The 20,933-nt window shown below is 52.2% G+C and overlaps 1 protein-coding gene across 1 annotated transcript; it reads left to right on the top strand.

Moving 5' to 3' along the window:
* The first annotated feature begins 262 nt into the window (after positions 1-262).
* On the top strand, positions 263-20,933 carry LOC111153112 (nuclear receptor subfamily 2 group E member 3). The gene is made up of 12 exons (XM_022511914.1): positions 263-318; positions 412-570; positions 2,614-2,911; positions 13,533-14,011; positions 15,764-15,858; positions 16,362-16,488; positions 16,669-16,772; positions 16,866-17,114; positions 17,201-17,376; positions 18,228-18,474; positions 18,729-18,834; positions 20,801-20,933. The coding sequence occupies exons 1-12, from the start codon at positions 263-265 to the stop codon at positions 20,931-20,933; spliced, it is 2,229 nt and encodes a 742-aa protein (XP_022367622.1).

Genomic DNA, 20,933 nt, shown 5'->3' with positions numbered 1-20,933 from the left:
TCTCACTATCACCTTTTTGTCCTTTCATGGGCAGGGCCCGGGGTCAGGCAGTGTCTTCCCAGTCTGCCACTGGAAAAGAAGAGCCCTCTCCGCCATCATCCATCGTGTGGCAGATCTGGGGTGGGGGAAACTACCACCCATGGGCCAAATGGACCTCCCCCCATATTCTCCCAATCCAGTGTGTCTGGAACATTAGTTATGAACGTTCTGTGGCTGCTCTCAAGCCACAAGGCAAGAGTGGAGTCATTGCCGGAGACACCACATGGACTGCAACGCCTCACAGAAGATCTTCACAGAAGACTTTCCAGAAAAGTCTGTGTCAGTCCCCAGTCTCAGAGATCCTCAGATCATGTCCCTTCTATGAGTAGAACGTAGCGCCTTCTGGGTCAAATCTAATGTCTTTACCCCCAGAGGCAAGGACTTCCATCCTTTTAGCCAGAACGCCATCTCCTTCCTCCTCTATGAACACCTTGAATGGCACGTCTACAGGTCTGCAGCCCAACGGGAATTCACTGTTGTTTCCGTGGTAGTGATGCTCAGAAACGGAGGTGTGAGTGTGAACGTGTGGGGGTGAGTATGCGTTTCCTCTTTGGTAGCCACAGTGTGCAAGGAGAATACAATACAGTAGCGTGCTTTCTGTCCCACAGGAGCGGCCACATCATGTGTTTGCAGAGTGATCTCAGAAGGAAGCCACCTTCATAGAACAAACTTCATCTGGGAGGACTCCCAAGTCCCTTGTCCTGGACACTAGGCTCCACCGAGGCTGGGGGCACACAGAGGGACAGAGACTCCTCCTGTCCATCAGGGTTTTGGGGGACGCCTGCTGTTCCAGGACCAAAGATCCCAAAACCATTCATCTGCCTGTCATCCAGCCAGGCATCTGTGAGAGAGATCGACTCCACGCAGAAAGGACAGACCGAGAGACAACAAATGACAGTCTTGTGTGACAAGTGCCACGACAGGGGACACTCAGGATGACTGGGGTGCTAGGGAGACCAGGAATCCTCCAGGATCACCTCTGAATGCGGACCAAGTCTCTCTTCTACACAGTCCTCTGTGCAGCCCACCTTGGCCCCAGCAGATGGGCCTATCATGCCCCTAGGCCCTAACCCTAAGCCTGGGTTTGGTTCTCGGCCATCCTGATAGGGGACCCCTGTACCACACCCCAAGAGTTCACCTGCCACCCAGGAGGAAAACATGCCCTTTGGAGCTGCAGAGAACCTTCAGAGCAGGAGAAACCTGCATGTACCCCAGAGGCTACCGCCATACTCAGCGGCCCCCTGGGCCACAAACCCAGATTTGACGCCCGCTTTGAACCATGCCCTCTAACCAGATCCCCAGCGATCCCGCCTCAGCGCCGGCAAATAGGGCCTGCTATGCACCAAGGCCCGAACCCTAACTCTAGTTTGGGTTGTCAGCCTTCCGTCCCCAGAGGCCTGGCCTCTCAATCCCTCCAGATTAGGGACCAATGAGCCATACCACAGGACTCTGCCTGTCACCCAGAAGGAAACCATGCTGTTGGGAGCTGCGGGAAACACTCAGAGCGGGAGAAATCTGCTCGCCCACCTCAGGCCAGCCTCACCTTCGGCGCCCCCGTTTGCCAAAAAATCCGGAGCCTGAGGCTCAGGCTCACACCCTAACTTAACTTTGCCCCTGGGGAACTTGCCTCTGAGGGGGGCTCTGGGACCCACGTGGCCCCAGTTCGTGGTCTCCAATGGAGGCAACATGCACCTAACAAGAAAGTACTCAGCACAGGGCCACGCGTGGTCCAAATCCCCGCCCAATTCCCGCCCATTGTCAGGAGCTTTCTGCCCAAATCAATGTCAATTTGTGAGAATCAGCCAGAAAGCCCCAGCGAACTCACTTCCGGCTGTCCAGGACTTCAGGGGAGCCTCCTGTGCCTGGCCCATGGTCTCAAGTGGTCGCCGCACGAACCCTGTGAGGAGGTGCTCTAAAAGCCACACGCACACGTGGCCAAACACTTCGTCTACTCAACCCCTTGGAGTGCCCGTCTCAGCGCTGGCAGATCAGGCCTGATATGCCCCTATGCCCTATCCGAACCCTAGGCTGGGTATTCAGGCTTCCGTCCCCAGGGGCCTGTCCCCCAGGGTCCCAGACCAACACCTCAGGGGTCCACCTGCCACCCAGATGGAAACTGCCATTTGCAGCTGCACAGAACTCTGAGACCCGGAGAAACCTGCATGCCTCCCTGAAGCCACCCTAACCTTTGGCGGCCCCCCTGGTCACAATCCCAGAGGCTGACATGCCCCATGATGCCTGTCCTCAACTCTGCCCCCTGGGGATCCCGCCTAAGCGCCAGCAGATTGGTCCTGCCATGCCCCTAGCCCCTAACCCCAATTCTACGTTGGGTTTTCAGGCTTCTGTCCCAAGAGGCCCAGCCCCCAAGCCCTCCAGACTGGGGACCCCTGAGCCATACCACAGGACTCCGCCTGCTACCCAGGAGGAAACCGAGCCGTTGGGAACTGCGGTAAACAGAGCAGGAGAAAGCTCCTTGCCCACCTCAGGCCACCCTCACCTTCGGCACCCCATTCTGCCAAAAGTAGCAAGAGCCTGAGGCTCAGGCTCACACCCTAACTCAACTCTTGTCTCCAGGAGCTCGCCTCTGCGGGGGGCCTCCGGGAGCGGTGTGGGCCCGGTGTGCAGTCTCCCATGCCCGCAACTCGCACCTAGGGAAAGCGCTCTCAGCACGGGGCCGGCGCACGGCTGGAATGGCCACTCAATGCTGGCCAGTTCTCACAAGCTTTCTGCCCAAATCCATGTCGATTTGGGTGGAAAGCTCGTGAGAATTGGCCGGAAAGCCCCCAGCGAACTCGCTTCTGGCAGTGGGGGGCTTCGGGGGAGCCTTCTGTCCCTGCCCCAGGGTCCCGGGTGGTGTCGCCCAAAGCCTACGGTAAAGCGCTCTAAAGGGTGGGCACACACGCGGCCCTGGTCTTCTCTGAATGCCAGCCACACCTGCCCTCCACTCAGCCCCCACCCACCCCCCTTTCCCCGGAGGCCGCCTCAGCCCCGGCAGGTGGGGCCTGCCATGCCCCAGGCCCAAACCCTAACCCTGGGTTGGGTTCTTAAGCTTCTATCCCCAGAGGCCTGGCCCTCAAGTCCTCCAGATTGGGGACCCCTGAGCCATACCGCAGGACTCCTCCTGCCAACCAGGAGGAAACCGTGCCGTTGGCAGCTTTGGGAAACACTCAGAGCGGGAGAAACCTGCTTGCCCACCTCAGGCCATGCTCAGGCCCATGGGCAGCCCGCTTCTCTGACACTTACCCACAAAGACACGCACGCACCGCTGCCTCCAGGGAAAACGCTTCAAGGAGCCACGTGTGTGTGCCTTGTTGCCTCCCCAGTCACGATGATCTTTCACTCATTCCACAGGGATTTACTCTGCCGGATGCTCTGCTAGGCGCCGAATATGTAGCAGTCTACCAAGCAGAATAAGACTGCCCTCAGAGAGCTCACGTGCTAATGGGGGTGGCCGAAATTAAAAACATGAACAGGTGACTTCTGCATGGCATGGCAGGTGTGATATGTGTTGTGGGAAACAGCAAAGCTGTTAAGATGGATGAGGTGTGGTGGGGAGGGGCAGGAGGTGACATGGTTTTGGAATGTTGGTGAGATTCAGAGCCAATGGCCAAGAAAGAATTCTGGAGACATCTTTGGTGCAAAAAAGTTGACTTTGTTAAAGCACAGGGACAGGATCCCTGGGCAGAAAGAGGAGAAACAGGTGATTCCAAATAGCTTTCCGGGTGCTGCCTCGCTGGTCACCCCTCAGGGGGTGACACCCCTCTCCCCCACCTGCTGTAAGAGGTGGGAGAGCAGTCAAGGCAGCAAAGGGCTGGTCATCACCCACCCATGCAGGTCTTCATGAAGGTCACCAGGGCGCGTCCCTGACCGAGGCCCCCGACAGGTGGGTCCAGCATGGATTTGGGAATGTTCAGCTCATTTATTCTGGTGATGACCAAACTCTGGGGATAACGACAGGCAGGTCTATGTCCAGAAAGTTCTCTAGCTGCCAGGCTCAGGGCATCTGCTCTCCATCATCACTCGGACTCTCTACCGGGTGATCTCAGTCATCCCCTTCTGCACAAGCTACTCAGAACCCCTCTCCAGCTTCCCTGTCTCCATGGCGCCAAGCAGTCAACACCCTCCTCCCCTCTGTGTCTTCCGACCTCTGCCCCTAATGTCTGAGTGAGATGGGATCTCTTGGACCAACCTGTGTTTTTGCCGAATCCCGTTGTTTCATCCTCCCCCCACCAATACAGTATGACAGGACAAAGGTACCTGCCCAAGTCCTAATACAGAAAATGTCCTTTGTGCTCAATGCACCCCCGCCCCGAACCCCTGGTAACCTGGCCCTGGAGGCAATCGCCTCTAAAATACAGAAAAACCAAATTCCTGCTAATTGCTCCATCACATAAGCTCTTCTTTGATGCTCTGTTAGGAAAACACAGCTTGCATCACACACTGGGTGACTTTGCCGGGATTCATCACTAAAAAAGATTTTCAATCCTCTGCCTGATGTTGAGAGCACTGAAGACTTTTCTTTTCCTTTTCTGTAATTTCAAAGAAGACATTTCCCAATCTCTCACACTGGAACTCCGAGAGGGAAACAGTCCACAGAGCAAAGCTTTTCTCATGGAGTAACACCTACCCCTTGCGGCCTTTCTGGTTCTTGCACGTAGATGGCGCTATACCTCTACTACTCTGACTAGCGCTACTGTCACTGTCCTCAGGGATCTTCTATCCCCAAGAGAGCTTCAGAAGCCCTCTAACTCCATTTCCTGTCTTCAAACAGGTAAGGTTTCTTAGCTCCACTATTTCTTTATTGTACCAGCCCAGAGAGGTTAAGAGGCTTCTCCGAGGTCACACAGGGAATACGTGGAGTATCTTACCTCAGGCTCCTGCAATCCTCTGACTGCTTTTTAGGAAGAGGAAATCCTTCTTCAAACTAAATTCTACCAATTATAAAAAACACAAATGCGAAGGTGTTCTGGGTAGAATGTAAGCCCCTTTGCTCAGCGCACCTTGAAAACCGTGGTCCCACACCAGGGGCTGCTCCCCCAGTGAATCGATGTGGAAACATCGTTGGAATCAGGGAAGGATCCCTAGGAAAATATCCTTCCATTCTGAGGTAGTTTATCTGACCAGTTTTCTGTTCTGGCCAGACAAGTCCCTTTTATTAAAACACATTCTCTTCTTATCTCGATTATTAGCAACTCTTCATTTTTACATCTCTCTTCCCAAGAGAATAACTAAGTTGATTGGTTTGCAATTTCAAGTAAATGTTTTAAACCTCCAGTGATGGAAACAAGGGCAGCATTAGCCTTGGGTAAGGGGGTGACAGCAGCAGGAAGGAAGAGCATCCCCCGCTCCAGGCTGTGGCCCGGGAGGAGCTGGGTCTGAGGTGGTGAGAGGATTCTAGCAGAGGAAGGAGCAGAGAGTCAGAGAAAGGAGCAGCAAACTGTGGGGAGGTGGGGGAAGCTTTCAGTTACGCAGTCAGTCAGCTGTTGAACGATCAGGCTGATTCCACACCTCAAACCCTTAAACTAGATCGACGAGATCTCTGGCCTCATAAAGTTTACATTCTAGCTGGAGAAGACAGACACTAACAGCAAAACACACAGATGAGTAGGATAGTTTCTGATCGTGATTCTGGAATGTGGGGAGCAACGTTAGAGAGTCTGGCCTGAGGAGAGGCACTGAGCCACGTCTTCAAGTGTGAGAGAGAGTGAGCTAGCTGGAGGAAGAGGGAAAACAGGCATGTCCGTCAAAGGGTACACACTTCCAGTTATAAGAGGAGTATGTCCTGGGGATGGAAGGCACAGAATGGTGTCTATAGTGACAGGGACCGTTCTATATACTTGGAAGATGCTAAGAAATCTCAAATGTTCTCATGTGAGGCAGTAGCTAACGCTTCTGTGGTAATCATTCCACAACACCTACGTGTATCAAATCAAATCGGCACATTGTACACTTACACAATATTATAGGTCGGTTGTACCTTAATGAAGCTGGAAAATTTTAATAATAAGTAAATAAATAAGTCACCAAAATAGCACCATAATTTTCTTTCTTTTTTTTTTTTTAAGCCAGGCACTCAACTCAGTTAGAAAGCCAAGGACCCTGCTGCCTTTCTCTCCTTCCAGGAGGGGGCGCTGATGTGTGTACTAGCCAAACCCATCCACAGCCAGCAGCACCTGGAATTTTCCACTGTGGCATCACCCTCTTCAACTTAGCTCTTCAAAAACTACATAGCAAGATCAAAATGGTCAGTGAAGACAGATTTAGGGCAGAGGTGGTGGAAGAAAAGGGAGAAAAAGAGAAGATTTAGGCCAGAGAGTATGTCCAAAATCATCGACCACATTTTTTTTGTTGTTTTAGTTATTCATGTTGAAAATATACGTATGTGTTTTTAAAAAAATGTTTTATTATATAAAACTTCAATCACAAGCAAAATCATAGAGATAATCGTTCAGTGAAATACCATGGACCCATCTCCCACATCGACAACCACCAACTTGAGTCTTTCTGTCTTCATATACCTCCTTCGTCCCCTCACTTATTTATTAAACAAAATTTTTGTGCTGTCATTTTAAAAAAGTGAATCCAAGACATTAAATCACTTCACCAGTAAATACTTTAGGATATGTCTCTAACGGACCAGGATTCTTTTTCATTACGCAGAGCACAATGCCATTGTCGTAACAAGCTAAATTTAATACAATTCCTTAACATGTTTGTTTTTTAATATTCTATTTTTGAAATAAGTTCAGACTTCCAGAAAAGTTATTTTATTTGTTTTTTTTTTAACTTTTAAAAAAAGGTTTTATTTATTTATTTGAGAGGGAGGAAGCACAAGCAGGGGGACAGAAGCCAGCAGAGGGAGAGGGAGAAGCAGACTCCCCTCTGAGCAGGGAGCCTGACTCAGGACTCGATCCCAGGACACTGGGGATCATGACCTGAGCCAGAGGCAGACACTTAACTGACTGAACCACCCAGGTGACCCCAGAAAATTACTTTAAATTTCAATGTCCTTAGTCAAGAATCTCACCTTAAACTCGTGTCTGAGAATAAAATGATAGATCACAGCCCTAATTAGAAATTACCTTTTGGTAGGGCACCTGGGTGACTCAGTGGGTTAAGCATCTGCCTTCGGCTCAGGTCATGATCTCAGGGTCCTGGGATCGAGTCCCGCATAGGGCTCTCTGCTCTCTGCTCAGCAGGCATCCTGCTTCCTCCTCTCTCTGCCTGCCTTTCTGCCTACTTGTGATCTCTCTCTGTGTCAAATAAATAAATAAAATCTTAAAAAATTTTTTTAAATAAAAGAAAAAGAAATTACCTTTTGGAAACAGACTGTCAAATAAATAAATACAGATGCTGAAGAAACAGTATGATGACATAAAAGATCAGTAAAATAATGCTAATTTCTATTCAGCAGTATGTTACACTAAAGGTAATAATAAATGTAAATAGGTTAAATTTGTTATTGACCAGAGTGCCCCTGACTTAGCAGAACCACTTTGCTTTTGCATACAAGTGTCAGAGTGTCTGCAGTACATTGCCCCTTACTCTTTCATCATGACATTTTCCATATGACCCCTTCCAGTGGCAGAAGAATAGCTGTCTTGGAAATGTGCCGTAATTTATTACATTAAAATATATACTTAGCTATTCTGAACGCATGCTGACTGAAAGCAACATCTTGATCTATCAGTGTGGTGTCTGTGTAAAAAAATCCTACTAAAAAGCAGGTCTTTCAGACCCCTTGGAAGGTAACTGGGGAGCCAGAACAGCATATGCAAAGTCCCTGTTCTTGTGGGAGTGTATTGTGATGGGGATCCAGTAGACCTTTGCACGCCAGCTGACAGGACGGGCCCCCTCCCATACCATTCCATCTTAGGGAGAACTGCTTGGAGCCTATGCATTTTCTTTCTTTCTTTTTTTTTTTAAAGATTTTATTTATTTATTTGACAGAGAGAGATCACAAGTAGGCAGAGAGGCAGGCAGAGAGAGAGAAGGAAGCAGGCTCCCCGCCGAGCAAAGAGCCCGACGCGGGGCCCGATCCCAGGATCCAGAGATCATGACCCGAGCCGAAGGCAGAGGCTCAACTCACTGAGCCACCCAGGGGCCCCGAGCCTATGCATTTTCTAAAATGTTCTAAAGAATACATCCCTCATTTCTGTGGGGGAGGCACTGGATATCTGTTACCTCAGTTGAACATTTTCACCAAATTAATAAATATAGCTAATAAGTAAGGTCAGAAAATACAGTTACGTCAATATCAAAAGTCAGGAAGGCAAATGTGCCAGGTTTACGTTTGAATACTGATCATCTAAATAGTTCTTTCTGGGCAAATTCTAGAAGACTGTGGAGCTGTCACAACGTTGTCTGGGATCTCAAGATTAAACCACAACTGACATAGGCAGAGACGGCATCTTTGTGCCAATATAGCAAATCTCAGCCTACCTTCGTCACAGGATGGCCTGGTTCTCGCCACACACACACTCACACCTTCATACATGCACACTACAAGTCCCCCCCCCCCAGTTATTTTTTTAAAAACTTTTAAAAAAAGATTTTATTTACTTATTTGACAGAGAGACACAGAGAGAGAAGGAACACAAACAGGGGGAGTAGGAGAGGGAGAATCAGGCTTCCCACCAAGCAGGGAGCCTGATGCGCCCAGGGATCCCTAGTCATTCCTGGTGCAGCCCCAGAGCCATCCCATTAAAAGCAAACACAGAAAATCAAGATGTTTTCTGGAAAATAATCCAGGCTATAAATTTTATTGCAGTTTGAATCTAACAATCTGCATCTCCTAGAAAAGCTAAGAAGAGAAATGTAGTTCAAAATGGCTTTCCATAGCCCAAAATATCTTCTGTTTTCTTTCAACTTACCTGGAGACAGAATGTGTCTGGAGGAGATTTTCTTTACTAAATGTATGAAGGTGGTTTTTGTCAATATGATATTCTCATTTTTGTTCCCTTACCTTTGGGCAGATGCATTCTCCTAAAATAACCACTTTACCTGCCTGGGTTTGAGTCCCAGATCTGTCACCTACTAACTCTGTGTCGCTAAACCTCTCTGTCATTCTTGTTTGTAAAGTGAGTATAATAGGGATAATGCCTGTTTGATGGTGGTGGTATGAGGATTAAATGAGTTCTCACAGACCAGCATTCAGAACCATGGCTGCTACATAACAATTTCTTTCTTTTTTTTTTTTTTTAAAGATTTTATGTATTTATTTGACAGACAGAGATCACAAGTAGGCAGAGAGGCAGGTGGAGAGAGAGGAAGGGGAGCAGGCTCCCTACTAAGCAGAGAGCCCGATGCGGGGCTCGATCCCAGGACCGTGGGATCATGACCTGAGCCGAAGGCAGAGGCTTTAACCCACTGAGCCACCCAGGCGGCCCATACATAACAATTTCTTAATAAATATTTGCCATTGTTATTATTATTACTATAGGTCATATTTACTTCAAATTAGCCAGCCTCTTTCAAAAACATGAAAAAGCCTTATCTTGATTACAGTTATAATACATGTCCATTATTAAACATCCAAACAACATAGAAAAATATAAAGGAGAAAAGAAGAGTAAAATTCGCCTTCGGAGAAACCTCTGTCAACACTTTGAGCATCCTTCCAGAGAGTTCCAGTGTCTACATACCGAAGATAGTATTACATGCCTGATGGCCAGAGGCTCCCTGTGGACACTTGTCTTGGGCAGTGCTTCCGGCATCTGTGAAAACAGACTTGGTGAACTGTGTCCAAGAGGGCAGGAAATAACACGGCTTAGACCAGTGGTTCTCAATCAAGAACAATTCTGCCCCTCAGGGGACATTTTTGGCAATGTTGGGAGATGTTTTTGGTTGTCACCACTGGGGAGAAGGGACTGCCCTGGCATCTAGCAGGGAGAAGTCGGGGATGTTGCTTAACATCCTACAAAGCACAGGACAGCCCCCACAACAGAGAATATTCTGGCTCAAAATGTCAATAGGGCCCAAGTTGAAAAACCCTGCCTGAGGTTGTTTCATTTCTAGGAGATGATAAATATTAGAACCAAGAGGGTCGGTCAGCTTGAATACACTGGCCTGGTTATCCCTGTTGTTAAACTTCCAAAACACTTCTGTACTGGTTTTCAAAGAGCTCCCTGCAACCGGGGTTCCCCCTGCCAGGACCCTTCCCCAGCCTCCAGCGCGGGCCCCAGCACAGCGTAGAAGGGTCTAGAGCTGGTGCAGGGAAGGGGCGCCTCCAAGACCAGGCTTCTCCCAACTGCAACCGCTCTGATGAGGCAGGACTCAGGCCTGCCTCGCTCTTCTGTTCGAGATTCTAGCCCTCCCCTCGGTTAATGAGTGAACAAAATCGAAACTTCTCATTTTCACATAGAAATGCTTAACGATTTCTTCACAAATATTTCCTATTTTTTTAAAAGATTTTATTTATTTACTTAACACACAAAGAGAGAGAGAGATCACAGGTAGGCAGAGAGGCAGGCAGACAGAGAGGGAGAAGCAGGCTCCCCACTGAGCAGACAGCCCGATGCAGGGCTCGATCCCAGGACCCTGAGATCATGACCCGAGCCAAAGGCAGAGGCTTAACCCACTGAGCCACCCAGGTGCCCTAATATTTCCTATTATTATGGTTAATAGTAGTAGTAGTGGGATGCCTGAGTGGCTCAGTCGTTAAGCCTCTGCCTTCAGCTCAGGTCATGATCCCAAGGTCCTGGGATTGAGCCGTGCATCAGGCTCCCTGCTCAGCGGGAAGCCTTCTTCTTCCTCTCCCACTCCCCCTGCTCGTGTTCCCTCTCTTGCTGTGTGTCTGTCAAATAAATAAAATAAATCTTTTTAAAAAAATAGTAGTAGTAGTAATATTTATTTCAAATTAGCCATTCTCTTTTTTAAATGAAAAAAAGCTTTGGGGGCATGCGGGTGGCTCAGTGGGTTAAAGCCTCTGCCTTCAGCTCAGGTCATGATCCAGGGTCCTGGGATCGAGCCCCCCATCTGGCTCTCTGCTCAGCGGGGAGCCTGCTTCCTCCTCCTCTCTCTCTCTCTCTCTCTCTCTGCCTGCCTCTCTGCCTACTTGTGATCACTGTCTGTCAAATAAATAAATAAAATCTTTAAAAAAAAAAAAGCTTTATTTTATCCTGCTTACAATTATAATACATGTTGATTATTAAACATCCAAACACAATAACAACATTTCTGTTTGTGGTGACAACTTCTGCTTGTCTTATCTTTATAATAGACATGGGAGAAACCCACCTCTGGGGGCACGGGAGTGGGGGACAAAGTCAAACAGATATCCTTCATGCCAGTCACCTAGGACAAAGGAGGAAGGGGGTCAGTCCCAGTGTGGGGCTGCAGATCAGATGCCGGTGTCTGAGACAGACTGCCTTTTGTCTGCTCCCCTCTCTGATAGAGGGAGGAGCCTCTCCAGCTCAGCTCAGACCTTTAAAATGATTCTGGAGGAAGGACTTCACAAGCCAAGGGCTGGGAAAACTATGCCAGGGAAGATCTGATTATTTCTAAATGTTATCTTGAAAAGAAAAGAAAGAGGCTTTGTTGAGAAACTCTGCTGCTGGAATCTGCCTCTGGGAGTCCTGAACCTTCCACTTACCGTTCTAGAGAAAGAAACTATTGATGAACTGAGGTCCTACCAAGGAGAAAGGAGTCCCGTGATCTTTGGCCAGCAATTCCCTTTGCTGAGACGCATGAAATCAAGCATGCTGTTTTGTAGCCGGCTTTCCAGTTGAAACACTGTGGGCGTGTTTCCCTGTAAGTGAATATAGAAACGCGACCATTTGCAATGACTGCCTAGCATTCCGCTGTCGGGATGGAGCTTCCGGGGTGTAGCCCGTTGTCTACAGATGGGTGTTTTACTAAAATTGCTGCAGGGACCAGCCCTATAATTAAATCTTTGTGAGATTTTCCATGGGATAGTTTCATGGAAGAGGAACTGGTATCCTGAGGTCCAGAGCCCACACACGCATCACTGGCTATCTCTTCTCCCAGATCTCAAAGATCCATGGGTGGGGAATAAAGAGACTTTTTAAGAAACCCCAGAAAATATGTTACCAGGACCAAATGCCACAAATGAGGCTTGCCCCAAACCAGAAGCCCGAGGCTCCTGAACTGTGGTGTTCAGTCCAGCCAACCTGACCTCATCCCAGAACCATTCCTCCTCACTCTGACAACACCAAGGGCAACTCTCTAGGCCTGGGACCCAGTGACACAGGATATGACAGGCCCCCGACAGTCTGGGGCAGGGGGCTTTACTGGCCGAAGGAAAGTCAGACCTGCAGCCTTTTCCCTCCATCCCCCACTGCCTACCCTACCTGCCCCAGACCTCCAGGGAGTCAGGGAAGTTGCTGACCCGTCCCCTGGGGGAATAATTGTATTAGTGATAAGGTGGCCTCTGGTGGCTTCGTCAGCAGATTCAAGGCTTTGGGCTGGGTAATCCTCTGGCGTCTGCCCCAGCAGCTGGTGGTCACAAATCGGGAGAGAGCCACTACCCCCAGCTCTGCTGGGCTGTCTGTCATCCGGCACCATCCAGGCTCTGGCTGGGCCTGACTTGCCCAAGAACAGAGGGTCAGGGTGACAGAGGACCCGGGCTGAAATCAACATAATAAAGTCCAAACAGCATACAAACAGGCATGTCAAACAACACTAGCGTTTTTATCCTGATGGATTTATTTTTCACCATTCTAAGTAACACATACCCACTACTGATTGTCAGGAAAATAAAAACAAGTTAAAAATGGGCTACTGTGGGGCCCCTGGGTGGCTCAGTCGTTAAGCATCTGCCTTCGGCTCAGGTCATGTTCTCAGGGCCCTGGGATCGAGCCTCACATCGGGCTTCCTGCTCAGTGGGAGCCTGCTTCTCCCTCTCCCACTCTCCCTGCTGTGTTTTCTCTCACTGTCTCTCTGTCAAATAAATAAATAAAATCTTAAAAAAAATAAATAAAAGGGCTACCATATGTTAAGTGCCTTCTCATCTACATGCTCTGAACCCAGTCCCTGGAACCTTCCATTGGCTGAGGAGAGGAAGGTGACCTGGGCTGAGATCCAACCCTGAGGACAAGATCCGGCCCTGGGCCCTGGAATTTCTGCCCACCCCCTTTCTGCTGCTAAAGCCAAAGAAATGGCCAGCCTTGTGTGGAAAGTGCCCAGCGGGAAAGCAGGAGCTTGGGAACCAGACACCAGGTTGAAACTCCTGGCTCCAGCCCCAGGCTCCTCTCCCCTCTCTGCCGCTGTGTGACCAGAAGCTATTTGCCTCACCTCTCGGAGACTCCCGTTTCCTCATCTGTGGGTTGAGGTTTGCTGTGAGGTTTGGGTATCACGTCGGGAGCGTTTGCGTAAGCACTCTTCTTGCTTGCTTTGTCCTTCCTACTCTTGGCAACGCAAAGGCATCCGAGGACACTTGACCTGCACGATGGCGCCATCCTCGAATCCTCCCCTTCCCTTTCTCCCATGACCCACGCTGCCCTGATTTTCCTAGCGGCTCTTCCTTGGCCCAGACCTCCAGGTTCAAGGCCCTCAGCTCAGCCTTGGGCACCTTCCTCCCTGATGTATGCTCAGAGCTGCCCCTCGATCCAGGGGCTTCAGTGACCATCTCCGTGGACAAGGTGGGGACAGGCTGGTTGAGGCGTGTGGAGTTGGTCTCCACACCTGAACTCTGGGTGGGTCTGTGGGGAGAAGCTCCAGCCCAGACCCAGGCAGGTGTGAAGGGGTCATGGAAGCCAGGCGTGTGTGTGAGATCGCCCAAGGAGAGGTGTAAAAGTCCTCTGGGGCCCGCTCTGGCGCACCTTGAGGTGATGACCATTCAGAGTGGGGACAAAGAAGGTGAAGACATGCTCCAGAAGTGGGAGAGACAAGCTTTGGGAAGGAGGCACCCGTCCATCAAGTTCAAGGGATATGCCTGTGGCTGTGGAGGTGAGGGGGAGCTAGAAACTGTGCAGAGGAGGACCCTGAGGGCTGCCTGTCAGGAGGGGTGCAGGTGAGCACAGAGGCAGGGGAGGTCAGGTGTGGGACCTCCACCTGGTGGCCTCGATCTTCTGAGGTCCCAGAAAGCAGATTACCCCACAAAGTCCCTCGAGCTAACTTCCCAAATCCCCAGTAGTGCTTCTCTGTCACAGTGAGGGTTAACCCCACTTACAAAAAGGCCCTGCCCCTCCCCCTCTGTCCCCTTCACTCCATGATCCTTCCAGAAATTTCTCACTGTTCCCCTCCCCCTTGGGCTCTAAGCCTGGGCCAAGCGCTGTCCCTCACCCCCAAAGTGAGCAGGTCTGCTGAGGGTAGGTGGTGCCCTCCAGACCACACCCCCCCCACCCCCGTCCCCCGCCGGGGCTGCTCTGTCCTGGCCGGAGGGGGAGTGGGGGTGAGCATGGGGGTGGGGACAGAGAAGCAGGGAAAGGAAAGGCAAATTTCCTGAGGCTTGCTCTGTGACCTTCTCAGAGAAATCATCATCATAACAGCCCCTATCATGTATTATGCTCTTACTGAGTACTGGGCTCTGAAACTTTCGATACCCCTTTTCACAGACATGGAAACTGAAGCTCAGAAAGGCTAAATCACTTGCTCAGGGCTGGGCCATGTGAATGGCCTGAAGTGGGAGCAGGGATTGAAATTTGGCGCTGTCTGGGCTCTCTCCACGCTCCGTCTTGGATTGGTCCAAGGAAGCCCAGACTCCTCCTTTGGCCTCCTCATCTCACAATCACACTGGGCTTGAGCTGGGAAGATGGGGTTTGGGGACAGCCGAGAGGTCAGCCTGCCTAGAAAGGTGAGGCAGGGCCGGGGAAAGGAGGGGAGGCCACCCAATTGCCTGGAGCCAGGCTCAGAGGCTGTGTTCTCATGCCCTCCCCTGTCCTGCGGGCCCCACTCCCCAGGAAACTACAGCTTCTTCCGCTCCTCATAGACCTGAAGGAGACTCTCCATCTTGGGCCCCAGGCCCTCCTGCCTCCAGGCCAGCCCCAGACCCTACAGGAGACCCTTTCTCAGTGTGATGGGAGCCACCTCCATGCTGGATATGTGGGGAGCCCCCTTCCAGGATCTGAGGGTCCTGGGCCCTAAGTGGTTCCTTATCAAGGGCTCAGGTGGGAACCTAAGGGTGGAAAGCTGAAGCCACAGTGAACACTGAGCCTCACACGCACCAACTTGACACACAGCTCCCAGACACGCACTTGCTCCTAGACACATGCCAAGGAGCTCCAAAAGACTTAAAGTCCTGGGGAACCCGGAGTCCACACCTCCCTTCAAGATTTGGCATTGGAGGGCCAGTAGGCTGAGAGCACAGAGCAGAGGGGACCAGGGACACTGGGCAGCTCGGGGGTGGTGGTGAGGGGGAGCAGCGGGACCAACGGGCCCCGGGGGCACCTTGGTAACGCTGCAGGTGTGGCTGGTTGATCCCCTGTGGAGACAGTAAAGATTAAGAGGATCATAAGCTGCGTCCAGCACTGCCCTGGGAGAAATCTCCTAGAGCCAGAGCCGCTGCTGTGAGGGGAAGTTGGGGCAGCTCTGAGTTCGGACAGACGGAGAGACAGGAGACAGGGAGATAGACGGGAGAGGCTTGGGAGGGAGGGAGACCACCAGGGCCATGGAGGGGGAGAAGGAGAAGTAGGAGACAGGAGCATCAAGAGAGGGACAGAGGTCCAAAGAGAAAGGCTGAGGCTGGGCCCACGCGGGAGGCCTCCCTCCGGAAGGAAGGTGAAAGCTGCCCTGGGACGCACTAGCTCTGGGCCCACTGCCCTAGCACGAGCTCCCGCATGGCTGCGGCTGGGCCAGCCACTGTGGCTGCTTCCAGGAAGGAGTCTCCGGGCAGATGGGGCCTGGGAGACCAGCCAGCAGGTAGGGCTTTTCTGGAGGTAGGGTCTGGGCCCTCGGGGAGTGCGGTGTGGACCCGAGGTTGGCAGGGACCGTATAAGGAGCTCCGAGGGCTGTGGCCAAGAGTGAGGGACCAGGCCAGCATACTCAGAATCCTAGAAACGCAGGGGTCAGCAGAGCCAGGATGGGACAGCTGAATTGATGGGAAAAGAAAGAGAGAAGCATTCTTCCTGGTCTGGCCTCAGAGCTCCCCAGGGGTGTGTGGTCCTGGAGGTTTCTGTGGGATGAGGAGCCTGAGGTCACCGGCAGCCAGGAAGGGGGGGTGGGCGAGCAGGCGGACGCAGAGAGTGGACATGGGTTGCAAAGTGGAGGGAGGGCAGAAGCTGACTGGGGGAGGGTGGCAGGGTGGGGTGTCTGGATGAGAGGCCGGGGTGTGTGTACTGTATGTGGGGATTGGGAAAGGGACTGGGTGGGGGGAAGGGCTCGCTGCAAAGGGGGAGTGACCCAGCCCGGCCCCTGCCCCTTAGGCGTGGGTCCGTCGCTGCAGTGTCGTGTGTGTGGAGACAGCAGCAGCGGGAAGCACTACGGCATCTATGCCTGCAACGGTTGCAGCGGCTTCTTCAAGCGGAGTGTGCGGCGGAGGCTCATCTACCGGTGGGGGGAGGGCAGGATCCCCACCCGCAATGGCTCCGCCCCCCCGGCCCCCGCGGGACCCCGGGAGGGGTGCGGGATGCTCAGGGAAAAAGGGGTTGGGCCAAACATGTCCAAACCCCACGGTCCTGGGCCTGGATGGGTGGGACGCTGACAACAGGGTGGGCACCCTTCTGCCGGCAGGTGCCAGGTGGGGGCAGGGATGTGCCCGGTGGACAAGGCCCACAGGAACCAGTGCCAGGCCTGCCGGCTGAAGAAGTGCTTGCAGGAGGGCATGAACCAGGACGGTGAGTCGGGGCCCCCGACCCAGAGAGGAGTGACTGAAGAGACAGGGGTCCAAGACCGAGGAGGGGTGGTCCTGACCGTTCCTGCCTCCCCAGCTGTGCAGAATGAACGCCAGCCACGAAGCACGGCCCAGGTCCGCCTGGCCGGCATGGAGTCAGACGCGGAGCCCCGGCTGGAGCCCCTGGTGCGCCTCCTGGCCCCGGCAGGGCCCAGCCCGCGGGACCCCACGCCTGTTTCTGCAGCCAGAGCCCTGGGCCCTGGGGCCCTCACCCCGCCCGGGCACCACCACTTCTTGACCAGCCTTATCACAGCTGAAACATGTGCTAAGCTGGAGCCAGAGGACGGTAAGTAGGAGGGCAACTGGGGCCCTGAGCAGCCCCTGTCCCTGCCACAGACTAGGGGTTGATGTCCCCATCCCCTTCTCCAACAGCCGATGAGAATATTGATGTCACCAGCAACGATCCCGAGTTTCCCTCGTCCCCATACTCCTCCTCATCACCCTGTGGCCTGGACAGCATCCATGAGACATCGGCTCGCCTTCTCTTTATGGCTGTCAAGTGGGCCAAGAACCTGCCTGTGTTCTCCAACCTGCCCTTCCGCGATCAGGTATGTGTGTATTGGGGGATGCACTTGATTCAGCTGGGTTGGGAGTGCATACACCCCCGTGCAGGCGATGATAGGAGGTGCCCGGAGCTCGGGGCTGGCGACAGTTGGGAGGCGCATGTCTCTGAGTCAGTGTTGGTCAGGGATCCATGTCTCAGGGATGTGACCACTGGGGGCACGCCCATCTCTGGGCAGAGGGGAGATTGGTCTCTTGGGGATGATGTTGGCTAGGGCCACACAGGGATTTGAAGGTAGTGCCTGTGACCCCCTGGGTCTTCTCTCCTCCTGGAGTACCTCTGTGTGTGACAGGGCAGTCTGCACTCCCTCAGTTGTGCACATGGGAGACTCTGGTGCTCTCTAGGAGCTCAGATGACTGTGACTTCAGGGCTCGAGTTCCCACGTAGCCTCTCACCTGTAGGACTTCCCTCTGAGCTTATATGTCATGATAAACCCAGGAAGAGAGGCGCACGGACGGTCTCAGCCCTTGGCCAGTGCCTTGGATAGAGCAGCTCAGAGGTCAGGCTGAGTCTCCTGAGCACGCTCAGCTTCGGACGCCCGTGGGGACTGTCCCTGCGGCTGCCCAACTTCCATGGCTCTAGGCTTTCCTAAACGTTCCAGTTGCGGCTCGGGAGGGAATGCATAGAGTGTCTTGGAGCCTAGGCATTTGGACCAGATCATACCAAATCTCAGAGCCCCGGGGCCCCTGGGTCAATGTCAGACGGAGGTCAGGAGATGGTCTGGGCATCCAGGACCAGCCCTTCCTTTCCTAGGGCCCCGGAGAAGGTAGTGGAGGCTCAGCCTGAGCCACAGATGTTGCATCTCAGCCATCATGCTCACTCTTTCTTTGAGCACAGGTGATTCTGCTGGAGGAGGCATGGAGTGAACTCTTCCTTCTCGGGGCCATACAGTGGTCTCTGCCTCTGGACAGCTGCCCTCTGCTGGCTCCGCCGCAGGCCCCCACGGCCGGCAGCTCCCAGGGCCGGCTGGCACTGGTCGGCGCTGAGAGTCGCATCCTGCAGGAGACAATCTCAAGGTTCCGAGCGCTGGCGGTGGACCCCACAGAGTTCGCCTGCATGAAGGCCCTGGTCCTCTTCAAACCAGGTCGGTGAGTCTTTGCCCAAGCCTTACGGAAATGTGGTTGGGGGTTAAAGAATGGGAATTCCAGTGATTTCCTTCTGCCTCTCCTTCTGCCTCTACTACCCCACATAGGCCCGGGGCGTGCAGACTTCTTCCTTGGGGAGCAGGAGGAGCGAGGTGCAGGGCTGGCCTCACCCCTCCTGAGGGCGCTGGCTGACTGCGATGGGGGCGGGCAGGGCGCGCTGGGAGAAGAGCTCACTGCCCATGCATCTCTCCAGAAACTCGGGGCCTGAAGGATCCTGAGCACGTGGAGGCCTTGCAGGACCAGTCCCAAGTGATGCTGAGTCAGCACAGCAAGGCGCACCACCCCAGCCAGCCCGTGAGGTGACCTGAGCACAAGCCTTCCTGCCCGTCTGTCCCTTCGCCTCTTTACCCTCCCCCAACCCCCACCTCTTTGACACTGTCTCTGGTGTCACTGATTAGATGGCCCGAAGGTCTGACTTCAACCAAGCATGAATCCAGCATCCCCTGTGTGCCAGGTTCCAGGAGTAGGTTCCAGGAGTGGGGACCAAAATGAGCAGAAGACAAAGTTGCTGCCTCCCCTGGATGCCCAGCACGGTGACCCCACTCCAGCTGAGGACCACCCCATCAGATAGTGAGGGTTCAGACACCTATGTCTCTATGTATTTCTACAGATACCTAGGACAGGAGGCCAGTCTGGAAGGTGTAACAGATTGCTGCCAGTGAGAAGGTGGGAGACTAAGCTAGGACAGTGTTCATGGGCTGGCCTGTCCAGGACTTTGAATGCCAGCTGAAGGCCATATGTGATTTGGTAGGCAGAGGGGAGCCACTGTGGGTTTTTGAGCAGGAGGGTGTTGTACAGAGAGCCGGAGTGAGTCCAGAGTACACGATCAGGGAGGGAAGCACACACTGCCACCCTCCAGGGGAGTCCCTGGAGTGGCTATAGGGAGTGGAAGGGAGAGGACAGTTGCAGGGGCCTTCAGGAGTTAGAATGCGTCTGACTTGGCCCTTGGATGGATGGATGTAAGGAGCAAAAGAGGATGTGCTATTTGGGAGAAGCGGGAGTCAAGAAATAAAAAGGAAAGTCAGGAGGAAGATGCGGTTTTAAGGGAACATGATCAGGTCTGTTGGAGCTGCAGGGGAGCATCTCCTAGGGGTGCACTTGGCTAAGCCACACGCATGGATGAGAGCCCGCCCGTGGCTGGGTTTGGGGGCGGTAGCCACAGAGAGGCTGAGAGCGTGGCCGGTGGTTACTCACTAAATTTAATTTCACACTCACTAGGGGATGAATTCCTGCAGTTTGAAAAACAGTTTCTCTACTTGACTTTCTAGTTACTTCTTTCTGAAACTCCCTAGCTCAGAAAAACAAGCAGGAAGGAACAAGTGAGAGGTGCACAACTTCTCTGTCCCACCCACTTGGCACTTGCAAAAGAAAGAAAGCCCTTGGGTTGGGAAAAAAAAAAAGTCCTGCAAATAACTGGGAGATGAGGGAAGGCCTCCCACACACCTCCACGGTGGGAGTTGAGTGTGGAGCTGGCCCACTTTGAAGTGGCCTCCTTGAAGTTGAGCACTGACCTCTGCTGATCCCTCCCATCTCTCTTTTGGGGTTTCACCTACTTTCTCTGCACTGGGGACCCTTGATTAGCAAATGGTTTGATTGATTGATTGATTGATCAATTCATTCATTCATTCATTCACTCATTCACTCATTTGGCTCCACACCTAGTGTGGATTGCAAGGTGGGGCTTGAACTCATGACCTTGAGATCAAGACCTGAGCTGAGATCAAGAGTCGACTTGAGCCCTTTTTAAAAAAATTTTTTTATATCTCTCTCATCCACAAAAATTACACTTCCACTTCAGAACACTTTCACTAATGGCTACTCTAGGGGGCTCACGGAGCGGAATTTAGATTCTTATTCAATTATACATCTCATAATTATCCTAATAATCATATATATGATTAGCACATTTTATATAACATTAATATAACTTATAATCTTTGCACATAATAAACAGTATTTATTTTCTATTTTTATCCCACTGACTACATGATTTATGCTCAGAAGCTGGTAATAAAACTGATGGTAGGTGCCTGGGTGGCTCAGTGGTTTAAGCCTCTGCCTTGGGCTCAGGTCATGATCTCAGGGTCCTGAGACGGAGCCCCACATCGGGCTCTCTGTTCAGCAGGGAGCCTGCTTCTCTGCCTACCTCTCTGCCTGCCTCTCTGCCTACTTGTGATGTCATTCTCTGTCAAATAAATTAAAACAAAACAAAACAAAACAAAACACACACAAAAAAAACCTGATGGTGTCCTCTCTCCTGTTCAGGTTTGGGAAGTTGCTCCTGCTTCTCCCGTCTTTGAGGTTTATCACTTCTGAACGAGTTGAGCTCCTCTTTTTCCGCAAGACCATAGGGAATACTCCAATGGAAAAGCTCCTTTGTGATATGTTCAAAAACTGA

Source organism: Enhydra lutris, unplaced genomic scaffold (assembly GCF_002288905.1).
Source record: "Enhydra lutris kenyoni isolate GAN:26980312 unplaced genomic scaffold, ASM228890v2 scaffoldscaffold31, whole genome shotgun sequence".
NCBI classification, from domain to species: domain Eukaryota; kingdom Metazoa; phylum Chordata; class Mammalia; order Carnivora; family Mustelidae; genus Enhydra; species Enhydra lutris.
The sequence above is the reverse complement of the archived record's forward strand: the minus strand, read 5'-3'. Positions and strand labels throughout refer to the sequence as shown.